At 44.7% G+C, this 17,782-nt stretch overlaps 1 protein-coding gene across 1 annotated transcript in view; it reads left to right on the top strand.

Annotated features, from left to right (window-relative positions):
- Positions 1-3,076: 3,076 nt before the first annotated feature.
- The window catches only part of Parva (parvin alpha), a 152,015-nt gene continuing 137,309 nt past the window's right edge, over positions 3,077-17,782 (top strand). The window contains exon 1 of the mRNA XM_026395901.2: positions 3,077-3,301. Coding sequence (XP_026251686.1) covers positions 3,166-3,301 — 136 coding nt within the window. The 5' untranslated portion in view covers positions 3,077-3,165. The remainder of the gene's footprint in view (positions 3,302-17,782) is intronic.

Raw genomic sequence — 17,782 nt, 5'->3', positions numbered from 1 at the left:
AGAACAATGTGTGGTGTGTGTCTCTAATTAAGCAAGATTTAGATTTGGTACCAGGCCCTGGGTAAGGCACTTTGCCATGGATTACTTCACTTTATCTTCTGCACAAAACCCACATCAAGTCATATCCATAAAGATTCTAAAAGCATATGTCCAAAGAGAGTATAAGAACTCTAAGCAAACAGGAGCAACATAAAACAGTGCATGTCAAAGGATGTATGGTAAAGGTCCAATCTGGCAAAAACAAATATTTTTGTAAAATGCCATAGAAAAAGGATTATTAGAAAATAAAATGAAGATTTTCAGAATGTAAGCTTCCAGTTTTAAATTCTTAGATTAAACAGACATAGAATTGCATTGTTAAGTTGCTCTCAAAGTTTCTAAAACCACAATTTCTGTATTTATATATATGCAGACCAATAACAGGATCTGGATCAACATTGGTTTATGGACTGCACTTCAAGTAAAACAGATTTACAATTCACCATCCATTCCCCATTAGCCTTTCAAGAGATTAATAATTATCTTAGAGGCAGAAATGTTTTAGAAAGCAAGATATATGCATAATATTGAGACCTGGGAAACCACTAAAATCCGTGGAGTTTACTGCCTACATTTATAGACTTTATCATTCCTCTGTCTTTATTCCAAAAACCTCTTGACCAGAGAGATAAAATTTGCAAATAATTTGATTGTTCAAGAACTTCCCCCCAATTCTCACTGAAATCAACATAAAATCCATAAACTTTTCAATAGATACCATTAAAACGACTGTTTACTCTCTGAGACTCTTTGAAAGCTTCACCTTGTGTCCACTGATCCTAAACAATCTTATCATGATCCTTGGCCAAACCCACTGCAAGGCCAGTTTTGAAACCTGATGCGTATCCCAATTTGTCTTCCTTTCCTGTTGCTGTCTAGTCTGCCAAGGAGGATCTCCCCTTATCACTGTGCACAGGAAGTACAGCTCAGCCTTCTCCACAGCTTGTTTTACAGGTGTTTTCTGGGAGCCAGGTTTCAACAGCCAACACTTTGTTCTTCCTTTCAGTTTTTCTCTGTGGTTTTCAAAGTTTAGTGAAAATCATAACAATTAGCCAGGAAAGTTGTATACATAAGAGCACTGGTGAGCAACTTAAGGGATCTCCGTGGATAATCTTGATTACGCCATATTTAGGACCTAAGCCCTGCATGCAGATATCAGCAATCTGTGAAAGAGAACCATAGAATTTTAGAACCAGAAGTATCCCAGCTGCGCTGAAATCACCCTGTGATCTATTTTTTAAAATACTTATCCTTTGATTTATCCTCAGATTTATTGAATCAGAATTTCTGGAGATGGACTTTTTAATGTTCATAGTAAACTCCCAGAGCATTGTGAGTCCCAGTCAGGTTTGAGGGTCATTATTCATAGAGGAAGAAATGGAGGGTCAGAAAAGGGAATAGACTTTTTCCAAGACCACACAGCTATTGTGCTGCATGTCTTGTAATAAGAAGTGCTTCCGGGGATAGAGATCAGATTTTGAAGATGTCCTTATGTATCTGATAATCTGGACAAAAACGATTAACGATGTAATCAAAATATAATTTCATTGCAGCTTCCCACCATCTCTAAGATTGTAGGGAGGGGATGTAGACATTTTCCCAGGTCAGCAGACATCCTGACTCTATTGCTTTCTTCTAGGTAAGAGGTACCAATTAAAGTGTAATTTTCAAAAAAGGTAAAATTATGACTCTCAAAAAAAAAATAAAATGAACCTATACTCTGCTGAGGCTCTACTGACCATCTTGTTTGTTAGATATTTGTTCTACTCAGGAATTGCTGCTTGTCACTTTGCTGATTAGGCCAGGTTAAATGGGTATGCTATTAGAAAGCTTCACTAAGCCTCTTGAGAAGGAAAAAAACTGCTGGATCTGCAGGGACTGCAAGTGCGGGCTGGGGGAGAGATTTAGGTCCAGGTAGTCACTCCAACCCAAGGGCCTCAGGAACACTTTTCTTTGCTCCCTTCGTTCTGTCCACTCATTAGCATGCCAGTGGCTAAAAACCTGCACCCACTTTAGACTGCACGATCACCTGCCAATTTTCAATTTCTGACAATAGTTGATCCAGTTTAGAGTCTTGATTCAGTTTATTCAGCCTAGAGCTCTTGGTGAGATGGCCCAGGTTTAATCAACTGTAGCTTGAGGGCTGGGGAGGAAACACAGCTGCCAAGTGTGTTTGTGAGAGGCAAAAACAAGAGCTCAAATGAGAACTTAAGGTGGGCAAATGCAATACAGTGTGCCTTTGGATCATTTCCAGTTCTTGAAACATGTTTTGTGTGACTACAACCCTGTTATTCCAAGTGAGCATGGTGGTCACCCTACCACTTTTACTTTGGCAGGATAAGTTGCCCTAAGGGAGATGGTGTCTGAGGAGCCCATGGTTGCGCTTTCCCCATGCAGGTTCCCACCAACATTTAAGATCCTCCTTTGTACAAGCCATTGAGCAGCTAGAAACATGGTTGTCCTGCAAGAATAAGTCTGGGCCCTACCTTCATGTGCTTCCAATTTCTCTTGGATGGGAGAAGAGGAGGGTGATGGCCCTGGATAAATCCAGGTAACACTGGTGATGCCCAGTTTGATGGGGCCTAAACACATTTTGGTCCACTCCAGTTATTTCTTCCAGGACCTGGCTCGCTTTGTTTCATTAGGTCAAGACTTGGGCTAATTTTATAAGAAGCAATTCAGGAGAAGAACAAGCGCCTCCAAGCATCTGGGAGACAGAGTAACAGAGTTGGTTTGGTTCAGATCCTGATTTGTGCTAGGATGTGTGCTGGGTGCAGTCTTCTAGGTTCCAGCACTTCCAGCCAGGAGAGTTACACAGACACCCAAACTGATAAGGCCACATGTCCTGCGGCATGGGGCAGATTCGGGGGATCCTCCCTGCTCGGGCCAGCCTAGGGGCGCAGGCCGGGCCGGGGTGCGGGCCCCAGCGCACAGCTCCTTCCAGGGCGGAGGGCGGCGCGAGGGAGGGAGCGAGGGAAGGGAAAGGCGAGCGTGAGCTGCCTCAAATGCTTGGAATAATTCCGCTTCCGTTTGGAAAGCCGCAGCCTCAGTCCCGCCGCCGCCCGCCGCGTCCGCCCAGCTCCAGCTCGGCGTCCCGCTCGGCCCGCGGCTGCCCGCTCCGCCGCCATGGCTACCTCCCCGCAGAAGTCGCCCTCGGTCCCCAAGTCCCCCACTCCCAAGTCGCCCCCGTCCCGCAAGAAAGATGACTCCTTCTTGGGGAAACTCGGAGGGACCCTGGCCCGGAGGAAGAAAGCCAAGGAAGGTAAGTGCGGCGGAGCCCGACGGCCTGCAGGGGCCGGGGGCCGGGGGACCGGGGCGCCGGGGCTGGGCGGGAGCGCGCGGCGGGTGCCCGGCGCGGTTGGGCGCGCAGCGAGGCGTGCGCGCGCTGCCTGGGAGTCGGCGGGAGCTAGACGCACCCCGCACTGCGGCCCTGCGCGGGTGGGTCTCGGAGGCCGCTCTTGCCGCCGCCTCCCGGATGCTGCTCTCCAGGGCTTGAGGCCAGGCGGACGCCTCCGCTGGGCCGAGGGCGGGCGCCGCGTGGCCTCGGGAGGCGACAGGACCCAGAGCTCGGGCCGGACCCAGCCCCATCCCTTAGGCAGCGTCCTCCAGTGGGCCCGTGTCCCCGCCCTCCCAGCGCCCGAGGGCTGGCATTGACCAAGTTTCTACTGAAACTTTCCGGGCGCCGTCATTCTCTCTCTTTGCCTTCATTGGTCTTTAAAATCAGGTCGTTTGGACTTGCTGAAGTCCTCTTGTAGCAGCGAAGCAGCGTTGGCCTCTTTGGCTGTTTTCTACACCCCCAGGGCTCTGTTAATGGAGTTGATCAATATCAAATGTTTGTTGAATGAATGAGTGAAGAACTGGCTGTCCTAGCGGTACCGCGGGGGTGTAAATGATAAACTTGACTCGAGAATACCCGGGTTAGATACGAACTTGGCATCATGAGCCGTGACCCTGCTGTGAACTCAGACATTCAGGGACTTTACAAACCACATTTTCTTTTTTCCCCACCGTGGTGAAATTAAGGCGATCTTCCCCCCCCCCCCCACCTCCTCCCCAGGATGTAGGATAATTTTGTCCTGTGGGTAGAATTTGCATCCTGGGTTTTGATTTGGAAAATGAGGCCGCATTTCTTAAGAAGCATTCTAGTGATTGACAGATGCGTGGGTAGAGGTTTCCGAGTTAAAAAGTTTTGAATACATTGCTCGGTGGACTGGAAATAACCCTTCTGAAAGCTGTGACGTTGAGATGTAAATGAGTTATGTTCTTAACTTTTTTTAAAGCATAAAAGCCAATTTCAGTGTTGAGAATTAGCTGGACCCAAAAACTAGACCTCTGTTCCCTAGGTAAACGTAAGTAGCAGCAAAACACATTTCCAAAATTTTTCTCAATTTTATCCTGTTCTCCCTTATCCACAGGTGGTGTTCCAAGACTCCCAGTAGATGCCTGAAATCATTGATAGTACCAAACTCTATATCAACTGGTCTTTCATATATATATATCTTGACAAAGTTTAATCTATAGGCTAGGCACAGTAAGATGTTAACAATAATGACTAAAATAGAACAGTTATTTATATTGTAATACAAGTTATATGAATGTGGCCTTTCTCAAAAAGTCTTATTTTATTTACCAGCCTTTCTTATGATGGTGTGAGAAGATACACTGTCCATATGATGAGATGAAGTGAGACCAGTCACATAGGCATTGTGATTTAGTTAGACTACTAGGTGAGGGTTAATTTAATACAGGTCTTGCAATTCTGTGACAGTGGATCTAACAATTGAGCCAGTAACCAAGGTGACCACTAAGTGACGAATGGTGGGTAGCATATGCAGTGTGGATACGCTGGACAAAGGGATGATTCATGTCCCAGGCAGGAGGGGTCAGGCACAAGATGTCATCATGCTATTTGGAATGGTGTACAGTTTCAAACGTATGAGTTGTGTAGTTGGAATTTTCCACTCATGGTGTGCAATTTAAAATTTATGAACTATTTCCGGAATTTTCCGTTTAACATTTTCTAACTGAAGTGGACCACAGGTAACTAAAACCACAGAAAGTGAAACTAAGGATCAGCAGGGAATGCTGTGTTTTGGCAGACCTTTTGTTAGTGTACAGTTGGTGGCAAGTCATAAAATCTTGGCTTGGAATGCCCTTTTCTAGGCTGCATTTCTAATGTTTTCTTACAGGGTTCCTAATAGGGGCTCATCCAGCTTCAGACTGGGCAACTCAGAATTACTGAGGACTCACCCTATCTTTAGCAACTATGGGAAAAGTTTCCATTTAGCCAAAACGTGTTTTTTTCTGTACCTGCTACTCTCTGTGGACCAGGAGAGTAAGTTTGACAGTGTCCAGTTAACCTTCTCAAAGAGACTGTGCTTTCTGGAGTCTTCCCTTGGCCAGGCCAAGCATCCCCTCCCTATTGGAGCTGTTCTGCATAGACATGACCTTAAGGCTTTCTGGCATCCTGTCCCTTCAGTTGCATTCAGGGTCCCTGCAGGAAACAGAAGGCCGACTTAGTTGGGATTTTGAAAATAATTAGTGAAGGGATTATTTATAGAGCTGTGGGAAGGTTAAAGGAAGCAAAAGGGATGCTGAGATGCTGAGGGGCTAGCAATAGGAGGAAGCTGTTACCACCTCAAGGCCTGAAGGGACGAGGGAAGCAAACTGGAAACTGTGAGAAGCTGGAGCTGTGGAAGAGAGGTTGTTCACTAGGACTGTCATAGCAAAAGGACATAGCTACTGCCAGAAAGAGGGAGAGAATGGTACACAAAAGGCATGTTTTCTTTCTTCTTGCCCTTGAATCTATTCAAGGCTGAACCTAGTAGGAAGCTGCCCGGGCAAGGGAATTTGGGTGCAGCAATTTGTAGGGGCCAGCTCCTGCATATTCTTAAGCAAAGAATAGACCACAGAGGGAAGTGGAGGGATATGGTGAATACCTAGCAGACGCTGTCAGAGTGAGCTGCCCAGAAGTCTACATGTTACAGTAGTCAAAGCCACCAAGCTCCGAATGGAACAGGGCTGTCGCCTCCCTTATTCTAACATAGACAATATTCTATTAATGCAGCCAAGGGTGCTTTTTCTTTACTCTGGGAACTATATCACACAATCTCTTATCGGACTTGTTATCAGCTTAGTCAAAGGGATTTTTATATTTGTTGCTTCTTATCCATGCCCTTCCCTATCATGGATTCACTCAATTAGGTTTTTGAAACCAAGTGCAAAGTCTTGTTTTGTCCCTATTATACTTTTTTTTTTTCATTTTGTTATTTTGTTTTACTTTTTAATATTGAAGGTTGAACTCGGGGTCTTGTGCATGCTAGACAAGTGCTCTACCACTGAGCCACATCTCCAGTCCAATAATTCCTATTTCTTGGTGTTGTTCCCTGTTATACTTAACTATAATGTCCTGATTCTGTCATTCAGCCTTTTAGGTGATACAGAGGCCTTACATGGATGAATGGGAGAGCTCACGGCTTCTAATGGGGCTGGCCACCACCCAGCTGTAGCTGCTTGCTGCTGCCTGGGGGTGGGTCTATGAGTCAGTCCAAGAAATTAGTGGGGCTGGTGGGAAATGACTGTTCTTAGTGTGGGCTGGGTCTCTGTGATCAGGGCTGCCCCTGTCAAGGGCCCACTAACATCACTGCAGTAACAGTAAGGCTGGCTCTTGCTCGGCATCCTGCATAAGCTCACAGTTCTGTGCTTTGATGACTATGCCTTCTTCCACTTTCCCCATAGTGTTCTAGAACCTCTCATTCTTCATGATTCCTCAAGATCACTGATATCCGTACGTCTGCAAGTTATCCCAGTGCTTTGACTTAGGATTCTCCTGGGCCCAACAACTCCCTTTCACTCATTTGATGCCTGCTGTGTTCCCTCAGTATAAGAAACAAAGAGTGGAAAGACATAATACATGTTAGGCACTTTAGGTCCATAATTTCATGTGAAATATGTGTTTCTATAGATATTTAATACATATGTCATAAAGTAATTATGCCTCATAAGAATACATTATTTCTCTATTTTTATTTTTAATTTATTTTTTGCAGGGCTGGGAATGGAACCCAGGGCCTTGCCCGTGCTAGGCAAGCACTTTATCACTGAGCTACATCCCCAGCCTTCATATAAAAATACCTTAAACAAATACTGATTCTTGCATTTTGGTAAGAAAAAGTAGTGTTAGGCAAGAAAGAATTGGTAATTCAAGGCATAGTCTTTAAGATCAGACGTGTTTGGGTTGATTTCTGCTCTAGCCTCTTATTGATTGCTATAACTTAGGACAAGTTCCATAAATCTCTAAACTTCTGTTTCTTCACCTGTGATATGAAAATAAAAATTGCATCTTTACATGGAAGTTGTTTGGGCTAGAATGAGATAGAACATGTAATGTACATTGCATGGCACAAATAATGGTAGCTTATAACATTGAGAACTCAATATTAAAGAGTCCTTGGAATTTGAAATAGTCTTTTTATTATGGACTGCAGAAAGGTTTATAAATTCTATAAATAGCCAAGTAGCCTGAGACTGTGAGGAACCTGTGTGGCACTATTTGGTCCCTTTAGAGACAAAGGGGCCTTTTTTTTGCAATCAGATCCTCCCCTTAGCCAAGGTGTCACATTCTGGCATTTCAGAGGATCCAGGCCCACTCTCCTGAGTTGTAGGAGGTGGCTTTAGTTTTTCTTCTATGGATCTTCCCCTCTGGGTTTCCAGTCTCCATCTGTTGGTGCCTGGACTGATCACTTGGACTCAACTTGCCAGAGGGCCACTTTTCATCTTTCTTCCTCCAGATGTGTCCCTAATACTTGCTCTTTCAGGACATCATCTTGACTTAAGTACCAGCTGAATGTGTCCCAAATTAGGTCAGGAGCTGTGGGCACTGTCTTTACCCATTTAGTATGTTCTTAAGAGTTTTGCATTTTGCTCAGGACCTAATGAGGGCTTTAATGTCATTATAATAATGATAATAATAAATTTTATTTCAGTTCTGGGATCAAACCTAGGCCTCACATGTACTAGGTGAGCCCTGAACCACACCTCCAGCCTTAAAGTCGTAATTCTTTTAACAATACTAGCATCTACCCCTGGATTCTCACTGGCTGGCCAGCGTTGCTGAGGAAACTCCCTGATCCGTGCAATGGATGTTTGGTCTGTAGAACGAGCAAGTCCCCAGCACTGCACAGCAGTCTGTGCTTCTTTCCTGCTCAACTTCACTCTCATTTTCCAAAGTGCCTTCTCCAGAGCCTTGTCACTCCAGTCCTTCCCTGGACTTTGAGACAGAATATTGAGGGTCAGGTTTGAGTGACTTCATGTTCCCTTCACTCTGTCCAGTGCTACCCAGATCTACAGCTCTGCTTTCATGCTTTCTTCCTGTCCCAGACCCTTCTGAGGAGGTCCCTTCTCCTTTCCTTTTAGCCTCCTCCCAGACTGGGGATAACCAGATGCCCCATTTCTCGTATCCCCAGTCTTTTTCTTGTTGCTCTCTCTAACATTTGATTTTGTTAACTTGCTTTCCCATTCAGAGAAAACCTGATGTTGGCTTCCTCTTCAAGTAAACCTCAGAGATCTCTAAAGGGTTGTCTGTTCTTGCTTCTCCTTTCTCATCTCCTAATCCCTTTTCAATCCAGTATTCCCATTTTTTTTCCCCTCCAGTTACTTCTGCCAGGCACTGTGTTGGGTGGGAAAAGGAAAACGGACACAAATGCCTGCTGTGGAGCTTACGTTCTAATGGAAAAGTCATGGTAACAAGTTGGTAGGGCTGGGGTTGTGGCTCAGAGGTAGAGTACTTGCCTAGCACGTGTGATGCATTGAGTTCGGTCCTCAGCACTGCATAAAATAAATAAATAAAATAATGTTGTAAAAAAAAAAAGCAATAAGTTGGTAAAGTGTGCGTATTTTGTCAGAGTGGCGATTGGTGTTCTAGAACAAGATAAGGCAGGAAAAAGGAAATATTGCTGTGGGAAGAGGGGTGGTTGGGGGTTTGAAATAGGATGGCTTGCAAAGGCCTCCCTGGGAGTGGTGCACCTGAGTCAAGTCCTGCAGGATTGAGGGAGAGTCTTTGCATTGTGGATATGAACCTTGCAGTTGGAAAGAGTGGCAGATTCAAAAGACCCTGAGCCAGGAGTGGCCCTGGTGTGTTATCAAGGACCAGCAAGGAGGTCCCTGTGACTAGAGGAGAGAGAAAGCACACTTGTGGAAGGCAGAGAGGTCCCCAGCGAATGAGGGTGAGATTGGGCAGGGCTCTGGAAGCCAGCATAAGGTGTGGGCCCCTGCTCAGAGGGAAATGGGAAGGCTTGGGAGAGTTCACACAGTAGTCACATGGCCTGGCTTCTATTTCAATAGGCTCTCACTGATAGTGTTCAGTGACTGAAAGCAAGCGGGTGTGGAAGCAGGGAGACGAGTCAGGGGAATAGAAGGTTGTCTAAGGAGTGAACCAGGTAACTTTTCTCCATTTAAAAGCTGATAGATGAGCAGGAACTAATGAGAGAGATCGAGGAGGACAGGAGTCAGAGTGACAGGAGGGGAATGGGAAGAATGTGGAGTGTGGAAGGCAACTGGAGAAGCGATTCAGTGCCACTATTGAAGTGACTTCTGGTTGAGGTCTCCAAAATCCTGTCTCCTTTTCAACCCTGATTCTACTTGGGCTCATGAAGGCATTTGGCATCCTCCTCTTTTCCTTAAAAGCATCTTTAGCAATTAAAAAAAAAAAAAAAGAATATCTCCTCTCTTGACTTTTTCCACCATGAATTGGTTCCCTGTATCCCCCTCTTTTCTCCTGTTTGCCGCTTGGCTGTATTTCCTGGCCTTCTGCCTATCCTGCCTGCCCTCCCTCTGGTTTTCGCCCTGGGCTGTCCCACCTGCTCCCACAGCCTCACCACAACCTTCCCATTGATGGTTCCCAAATCCTTGCCTCAGATCTTGACCTTTCACCCACTGCCCTAAGATGTCTTCCCACAGTCTCAGATGTGTCATGGGATTCTAAACTCAGCATGCCTTCAGTGGAATTATAATTTGTCCCACTTGACCAAATCTGTTCCGGCTCTTCCGCTGTCAGCCTAAGGCTGACACGTTGTGGACATCTAGAGGTCACAAACTTTGTTAATGTCCTCAGTTACGGCCATCCAGTGCTGCCTTGTCACCCTGGATGACAGACACACCAACCAAGTGTAATTATGGACACTTAAATTTGAATTTCACATAATTTTCATGTGTCTCCTTTGATTTTTTTCCAGCCATTTAGAAACTGGGAAAGCCATCCTCGTGCTGGGGCTGGGTAGAGCGGACAGCAGGCTGGACGTGGCCCCGGGGCAGGGGTTAGCTCCACTTCATCTCCCACATCCGGCCATCTCTCGTGAAGTCTTGCTGACTCTGCCTTCTACATATCGCTGTTTCAATTCAGGCCTCATAAGTGCCCTTTGTCTTCTTTTAGATTACTCGTTTATTTTTAGAATTCTACCCTCTTCATTTTCTACCTGAAGTATTGCAGTATCCACCCTCCTGGTTTCCCTGTCTCTGGCCCATTGGTGTTCAACCTGGCCCTTCAGCCTTTTGCCAATATGTTGTTTTTTAAAACAAAGTTAACATCTCCCCAAGATGGGCTTCTTGGCATAGCATTCAAGGCCTTCACAACTACTCTTTTACATTGTGTGTCCTGTCCCCTCTGTTTTCCTTCTAAGAAATCTCCATGTTCACCAGCAAATCACCGTGTATCCCCCAAACATCCTATTCTTCCCCATTGCTAGACCTTCTTCCTTTCTCTGTTAAACAAACTCTGTTATTTCCTTAAGACCCAACCCAGATCTCCCCTTCTGCAGACCGTCTTCTATAGAGTCCCCAGGAAGGGTGGGATGCTTCCTTCTCTGTGACCCACAGCACCTTGTGCCTACTCTGTGGTGGCACTGGCCACATTGCAATACAGTCACTTGTCACTGTACATGTCACATGCCGTGGGGAGACTTCTGGACCCCTCCTGCCTACCATGATATTTCACACACACACACACACACACACACACACACACACACAACACACAGAAATTTCTATGGGGTGTATTTCCCATATTTGTCTTGGTGGAAATAGTGCCCATAATTTTAGACAAGTCTCCTCCCCTTTCTGCTATTATTTACCCATTTCTAATATTAGGGGATTAGGTTAAATAACCTCTTGGGGGCCCTTGCAGCCCTGCTCTTCTATGATTTCTGAGCTCTTGTTTCACCAGGCTTCTCTCAAATTTAGTTTTATTGTCCATGTAGGGTGGTCTGGGAATTACATCATCACAAAGACCTCTTTCTTTCCTCCACTAATGAAGGCACCTCTGTGTCGGGTGGAGGAGATGGATACCAGGATAAGTGGGCCCTGGCCCAAGGACACCTCCATATTAGGAATTGGTCTCCTTGTCTCGTGGAATATCTCTATTTGGTTAACAAGCACAGTTCATAATTATGTTTTAGCCATTAGGCAGGAGGAGAGATGAAATCCTCATGTAAACATTTGTAAGCATCTAAGATCTCCACTCACTCTCTTGGAAAAAAGCAACATTTGGGGAAAGCCCTATAACAATTCCAACAATAAAACACTTTAAGAAATACAAGTAAAATACTTTAAAAGTAGATATAAAGTTTTCACTATTGACAGCCTAAAATCAAAAGGAAATCTAAATGAGGGCTTTGCTTAAAGACAAGTGTCCTTGGATGGTGCCCTGAACCTCAGCCTTCCCTTTCATTTCCCCTATAGATGCTGTGGGGGCAGGAGTTGTATTTACTGTGCCCACATTTGTATCCCACATGCCTAGTTTAGAGCCTGGTACTTAACAAATACTCTGTAAAATGTTTCTTGACTGACTGCCTGGATCATCCGTAGGTGTCTTATTCTCATTGTGGGAATCCCCAGGTTACTCCAAACTCTGTTCTAATTTCAGGTGGCTCTTCTGGTCATTGGCCTCCATTTGGGTCTCAACTGTTGCCAACCTCCCCTGAGTGTGTGTGTGTGTGTGTGTGTGTGTGTGTGTGTGTGTGTTATATAACTTATAAGAATGCCTCCTCCTACCATCCAGGAATCTCTTTTCTTCATATGGAAAGACATCATCAGCCAGGCATTAATTTGGCTAACACACAAGGGCCACTGGGACAAGAGATTTGGTTTTGAGAATCTGTGGATGCTGATTGAGTAGCAATGGCAGTGAATCTGCAAGGGGGCCTCTGGTCTGGGTGGGGATGAGATGGTATATAGAGGCCAGAAAGCTTTCTTGGCAGAAATGGCTTCCCACAAATTCATGATGGACAGCTTAAATAAAGAAGGTTGAAGATGAAACAACTCATTGTCAAGAGTCATGTGCAGACCAACACTCTACTAGAGAGATTCAGAATTCCTTGAAACCCCCTGAATCCTGCCTAATTCCCCTACCCTCCCCGCCCTGCTCATCTCACCTTGTGTCCTCAAGTGCACAACTAAGGCCACTGAAAGTCAGCCAGAAGCAGGACCAGACATCACTGTTCAGCAAGAAAGCCCCTCCTGCCCCAAACACAGAAAACAAAAGACAAAACAAAAACAACTCCCCCCCCCCAAAGGAAACTAACTAAAAGGAGAGACTGGCTCAATACCACCCTTCCCGTGAGCTTCCCCTTGAATTTGTTAATTGCAGCTGTGTAATTTTCATTTGGGCCTCGGATAAATGTTTGCATAAAGTGTCTGTCGCTCACTGTGGAACTCACCTAAAATCTAGTTCTGTTGGCATTTACTAAGTGGTAATTCTATATGCTTGAACTGGCCAGGCTGCCAAAGCCTTGGTAAACCAACTCAGTGACCAATGGCATTGCACTTTATACCAGCCCTTGGAAAATGTTACATCGCGGGTGGAACAAACAGTGAACTTTATCAGTTTGCACAGAAATATTCTTAGTTATTGCACATTCTCTTGGAAGAAAGAAAAAATAAACCAAATCCCTTAGCATCTGATTTCTTTACTTAAAGTTTGTTCTTCCTCATTATAAAATTAAAGCATGGTTATGGCATTTATGGAAAAGTAGACAAAATAATCATACCAAGTTCTGATCCCAAAGGCAAGCACTAGTAGATTTTGACTTCTTTCTTTTTTTTCTTTATTCTAACTTTCCTCCTATTTAAAGTTGTGATTATTCTATATATGTTTTATAGATACAAATTCTTTATCATTGTTTTTCTTTTATTATTATAATTTAATTTTTTGTCATCATAAATCTTATTAAAATTGTTAGAGGCACCTAATATTTCATGAAGTGACTGGCTTATTAGCCATTTCTTTTAGTCCTCTCTCTCTTTTTTTTTCCTTCCTAGAAATAATGCTGCCTAAAATGTTTTTTAAAAAATTCAGAATAATTTCCTTTGGATAGAGCTCCAGGGTTGCAATTGGAAGGCCCAGGGATTACAGTTGGCTTGTTGACGTCAATAGTTAGAACTGATCATCAGGAGAAATTACTGCTGTTGGGTCTGGCGATGTCTGTGGTGGGTTGTTAGGCTGACATTTGTTTCCAATTGGCTGGCAGGACCAAGTCACCGAAGATGAGGTGGGAGGGTGACAGGTCAGGGGAACAGGTAATATCCATCCTGGCCAGGAACATGCTCAGCATAGGGCTCTAGTACAGGCAGCCCTGAAATTTAGAACCTTCTCTTATGGCCATCCTTCCGTTTGTTTGTGGCCCTAGGTATTGCCCTAGTGTCCACTCCCTTCTGACAGAGCCCAGGTGTGGCTGCCTTGGGAAGAGGCAACCAGAAGGCTACCCTGGGAGCTGCAGCCACGTGCCCTGTCCTGTGAGTTCTGGCCATTCCCATGTGGGCTATGCCCAGGTGAGATTTGGTCTAAGTCCCTCTTCCTCTCCATCTCCCAACACCAGAACTGTTGGCCTTCCCACCCTGGTAACCGCAGTTACATGGGAGGTAATCCCAGGACAGTCGACCAGTCTGCTGTAGAAAAGGTGATCTTATCATATTTAGGGCCACGCTGGGGCGAAACCCACAGGCAAACTGGTGCTTTAGGCTGGGTCTTGAAGCCAGAGGAGGGCTCCCTCTGGACCCCGAGGACACAAGGGATAGGACAGGCTTAGGAAGAGAGCCTGCTGGGTTGCAGTTGGCTTTTGACAGAAGAGGTCGGGCTGGTGCCTCAGGGCTCAATTTCTTCTGCCCAGCCCCAGTCAGTCATCAGGTTGTCTGGGTTCCTTGCAGGATGGAGTTGAGCCAGCTGGAGTCCTCCCTGCCACACCCAACCCCTCTGGGTCTGCTTCCCCTGAGCCACTCGGAGGCAGACATTCTCCCTGGGAGGGATGTGTCTGAGAGGAGGGTGTCTGTTCCATCCGTGAATCATTCCATCCTTCACTCATTCCCTTATCTTTTTTAAGATCCAGGGGCAACTCCCTTCTTCTCTGCTGTGGAAAACAGCCTGACTCCCAGGAGACCTGGATGAAGAAGCTCTGCAGGAAATCGCAGCTTAGTTCTTGAGGGCGATGGTGTTCGGCTATGAAGGGTCAAGTCTGTTGCCTCTTTCTGCTACCACAGTGACAAGAGCCCGGGTCACAGCACTCCCAGTAACTCCAAGGAGCTCAGTAGAGACTTTCTAGAATACATTCCTTATAGAATAATTAATCTGCCCATTGTAGCAGTATTACATTGACTTTTCATTTCAAAACAATTATTCCACATGAGGTTTTTGTCTTGGCCAGCATGGCGTTGGCTCTAAGGCCTACTGGGAGCTCTGGTAGGGAGGGGGAAGGAGAGAGGAGTCCAAGAGGAGTCTGTAGTCCCACTCCCAAATTCAGGGAGTAGTGTACATCAGGTTCGTTGAGGTAGGCACCAAGTTGCCAAGGTACAGAGATTCTGGACAGAGAATTATTGGCATCTGTTGTGCCTGAGTCAGGGGTACTTATCTTTGTCCAGGGTGGGGTCTCAAGTTGAATTGTGGGGACAGAAGTTAGTAGGCAGGTTAGGACTCTCACTGAGTAGGTGAGGAGCAGGGCAGCTGCAGTCTCACTGTGGAATCAGGACTTTCTGGCTGCACAGAGTAGAGGTGGGTGGGGAGGTTGATGCTAATGGAGGGATCCTGGTTCTGGACCTTCTCACCCCATTTTCCTGTATTTCCAACTTGGAAATAAACGTAGCTCTCTCTTAGGAAGAATTTTCCCAATTACCCATAAGGCCTATCTATCCCCCGCTTCCAACCCTGGTAGGACAGATCGGCAGATGACAGGTAGTTAATAATGACATGTAAGAAGCCTGGGCAACAGGAACTGACAGTTTTGATGCTGTTTGCATAACACAGGAGGAGAGTAACACAATTCCATTTTAAAACAACTCTCAGAATACAGGCGAGTCCTGAAATCTCCCCTTGCAAGGAGTTATAGCTGCCTCTTGGCTGAGGATTGTCAGGTCTGTCTTACTGTAGCACTTTTAGCACAAGCCCAAAGTCCCGTGGAATGGAATGATACTGCCCCTGCATTTCCTCCATGGCTGTCATTGTGGCAAATTGCAAGGCTCCCATGATGACTATGGAGAGGCAGATTGATTTGTTCCTTCTGATTGTTGCTGTGCTGAACATGGCTGGGGTGATGGGCACCCAGATTTCACACCTTGTAATGGCCCTGTCAGGGGTGGATGTTAGCACAATTGGGACCTGACACTTCAATAAATCTGAGACATTCTGCCACGGAGATCAAAGTTCAGAATTGCTTAAATTGGTGTTAGAGCAGGTGGGAAACAGGAGTCCAGGGCCATGAATTGCATGGATGGCAATTGCCATTCAGTTTGTAAGGCCTGAATGTCAGCTTTTCAAATGCTGTGACATCAATTTAAGTAATTCGGGCTCCTAACTACCCGGCCCTTTCAGCATTACTAGTTCTGGGAAATATGATTCATGGTCTAGCGTATGCTCCTGTGTGTGTGTGGGGAAAAAAAAAAACGGCCCTGGTTGGATGCCTGGGACTGGAAGACTGCTTATGCAGGATTGGTATCCGTGGGTTATCAGTTTTCAAGGGTGCCTACCTGGTGCACTGATAGCTCATGGGTGCACCTCAGCCATGACCTCTTGCTTTGACTTCAGACTCATTAGCATATGTGGGTCTTGGCATTGTCACTTGTACTCAGAGATGGATCCAGATTTTAACAAGGCTTGTAGTTCACAAGGGCTTTTGATGAGATGGGATTGTGCTCTGGTTTCTGATGGAAGCTTAAGACCAGAGGAAAGGTGATCTGATCCATTCGGAGGAGTGGGCACTTTTTTTTTTTTTTAATGTAGTAGCTTTATTGAGATATAATCCATCTATTTAAATGGCATAATTTAGTGATATTTAATATGTTCACAGTGTGCAAACATTACCATAATCAATTTTGGAACATTTTTGTAATCCAACAGAAAGAAACCACGTATCCATTAACTTCCCTTTCCCTACCCATTCTCTACTCCTAAATAACCACTAATCTACTTTCAGTCTCTATGGATTTGCCTATTCTAGACATTTTGTACAAATGGAATCTCATAATATATGGGATCTTCTGTATATCTGGCCTCTTTCACTTAGCATAATACTTTCAAGGTTCATCCAGGTTGTAGCATGTGTCAGTACTTATGTCTTTTTATGGCTGAAAAATATTCTGTTAGATAGATATTTGGCTTATCCATTCATTCATTTATGGGCATTTAGATTATTAGTAATTAGCTATTACTAATAAGCACTATGAATTTTCATGTATGTTTTTGTGTGCACATGTGTTTTCATTTCTCACGTGTAAAGATATCTAGGAGTGACCATACAGGGCCATATGGTAAGTCTATGTTTGACATTCTGAGGAGCTGTCACACTATGTTCTAAAGCAGCTGCACCAGTCTACATGCTCACCAGCAATGCACAATGGGTCCAATTTCTTCACATCTTCACCAACACTTGTTATTGCCTGCCTGTCTGATAATAGCCATCCTAGTGTGGGTTACGTATCTCATTTTGCTTCTTATTGTATTTCTCTGATGGCCAACCTTGAGCATCTTTTCAAGTGCCTTTTGGCCATTTGTAATCTAACCATAGGGTTCAGTGCACATCTGTATCCTGATTTTTATGTCTCTTGGACTATTAACCCAGAAAGATGCATATTGAGGGTATCTCTTCCTTTTATTTTTTTTTGTAAAGTCCTCATATACCACTGGAAATTGCCTAGAATACAATTTGTTGCCCCAAATTATTAAAAAGGAAAAAGTATAAAAAAGAAAAAAGTAAAAAAAAAAAGGCAAAAAAGTCATACTAGGAAAATACCAAAGGCTTAAAATTTGTGACATGTGGAAAATTGTGATAATGTACTTTGATACTCTGTTAATTTCCTGTTACTCTAACAAAATACCTGACCTGATACATTTATTTTTTTTAAAGTTTATTTTTTTCTCATAGTTTTGAGGGTTCATGTCTAAGATGGGTAGGCCCATTGCTTTGGGCTGTTGGTGGGGGTACCAGATGGCAATGGTGCGGAGCATGTGACAGAACAAATAGCTCATTTCATGGCCTGGAAGCAAAATAACACAAATGTGTCCAGTGTAAGCATGTATACGGTGGTGATATGAGCCAGGAACTGTATATGTGCCTTACGTACATTAACTTATTCAATTTTCCTGATAACCCCATGAAAAATGTATTATCCCCTCTACAGATGAAGAAACTAAAGTACAGAGAGGTCAGGTAACTTACCAAGGTCAAGGCTAGTGTCCTAATTAAGGCAATACCACCTGCTGTTAACA

Source organism: Urocitellus parryii, chromosome 4 (assembly GCF_045843805.1).
Source record: "Urocitellus parryii isolate mUroPar1 chromosome 4, mUroPar1.hap1, whole genome shotgun sequence".
In the NCBI taxonomy this organism is placed as follows: Eukaryota; Metazoa; Chordata; class Mammalia; order Rodentia; family Sciuridae; genus Urocitellus; species Urocitellus parryii.
Note: the sequence above shows the minus strand (reverse complement) of the source record. Positions and strands in the feature narration are given on the sequence as shown.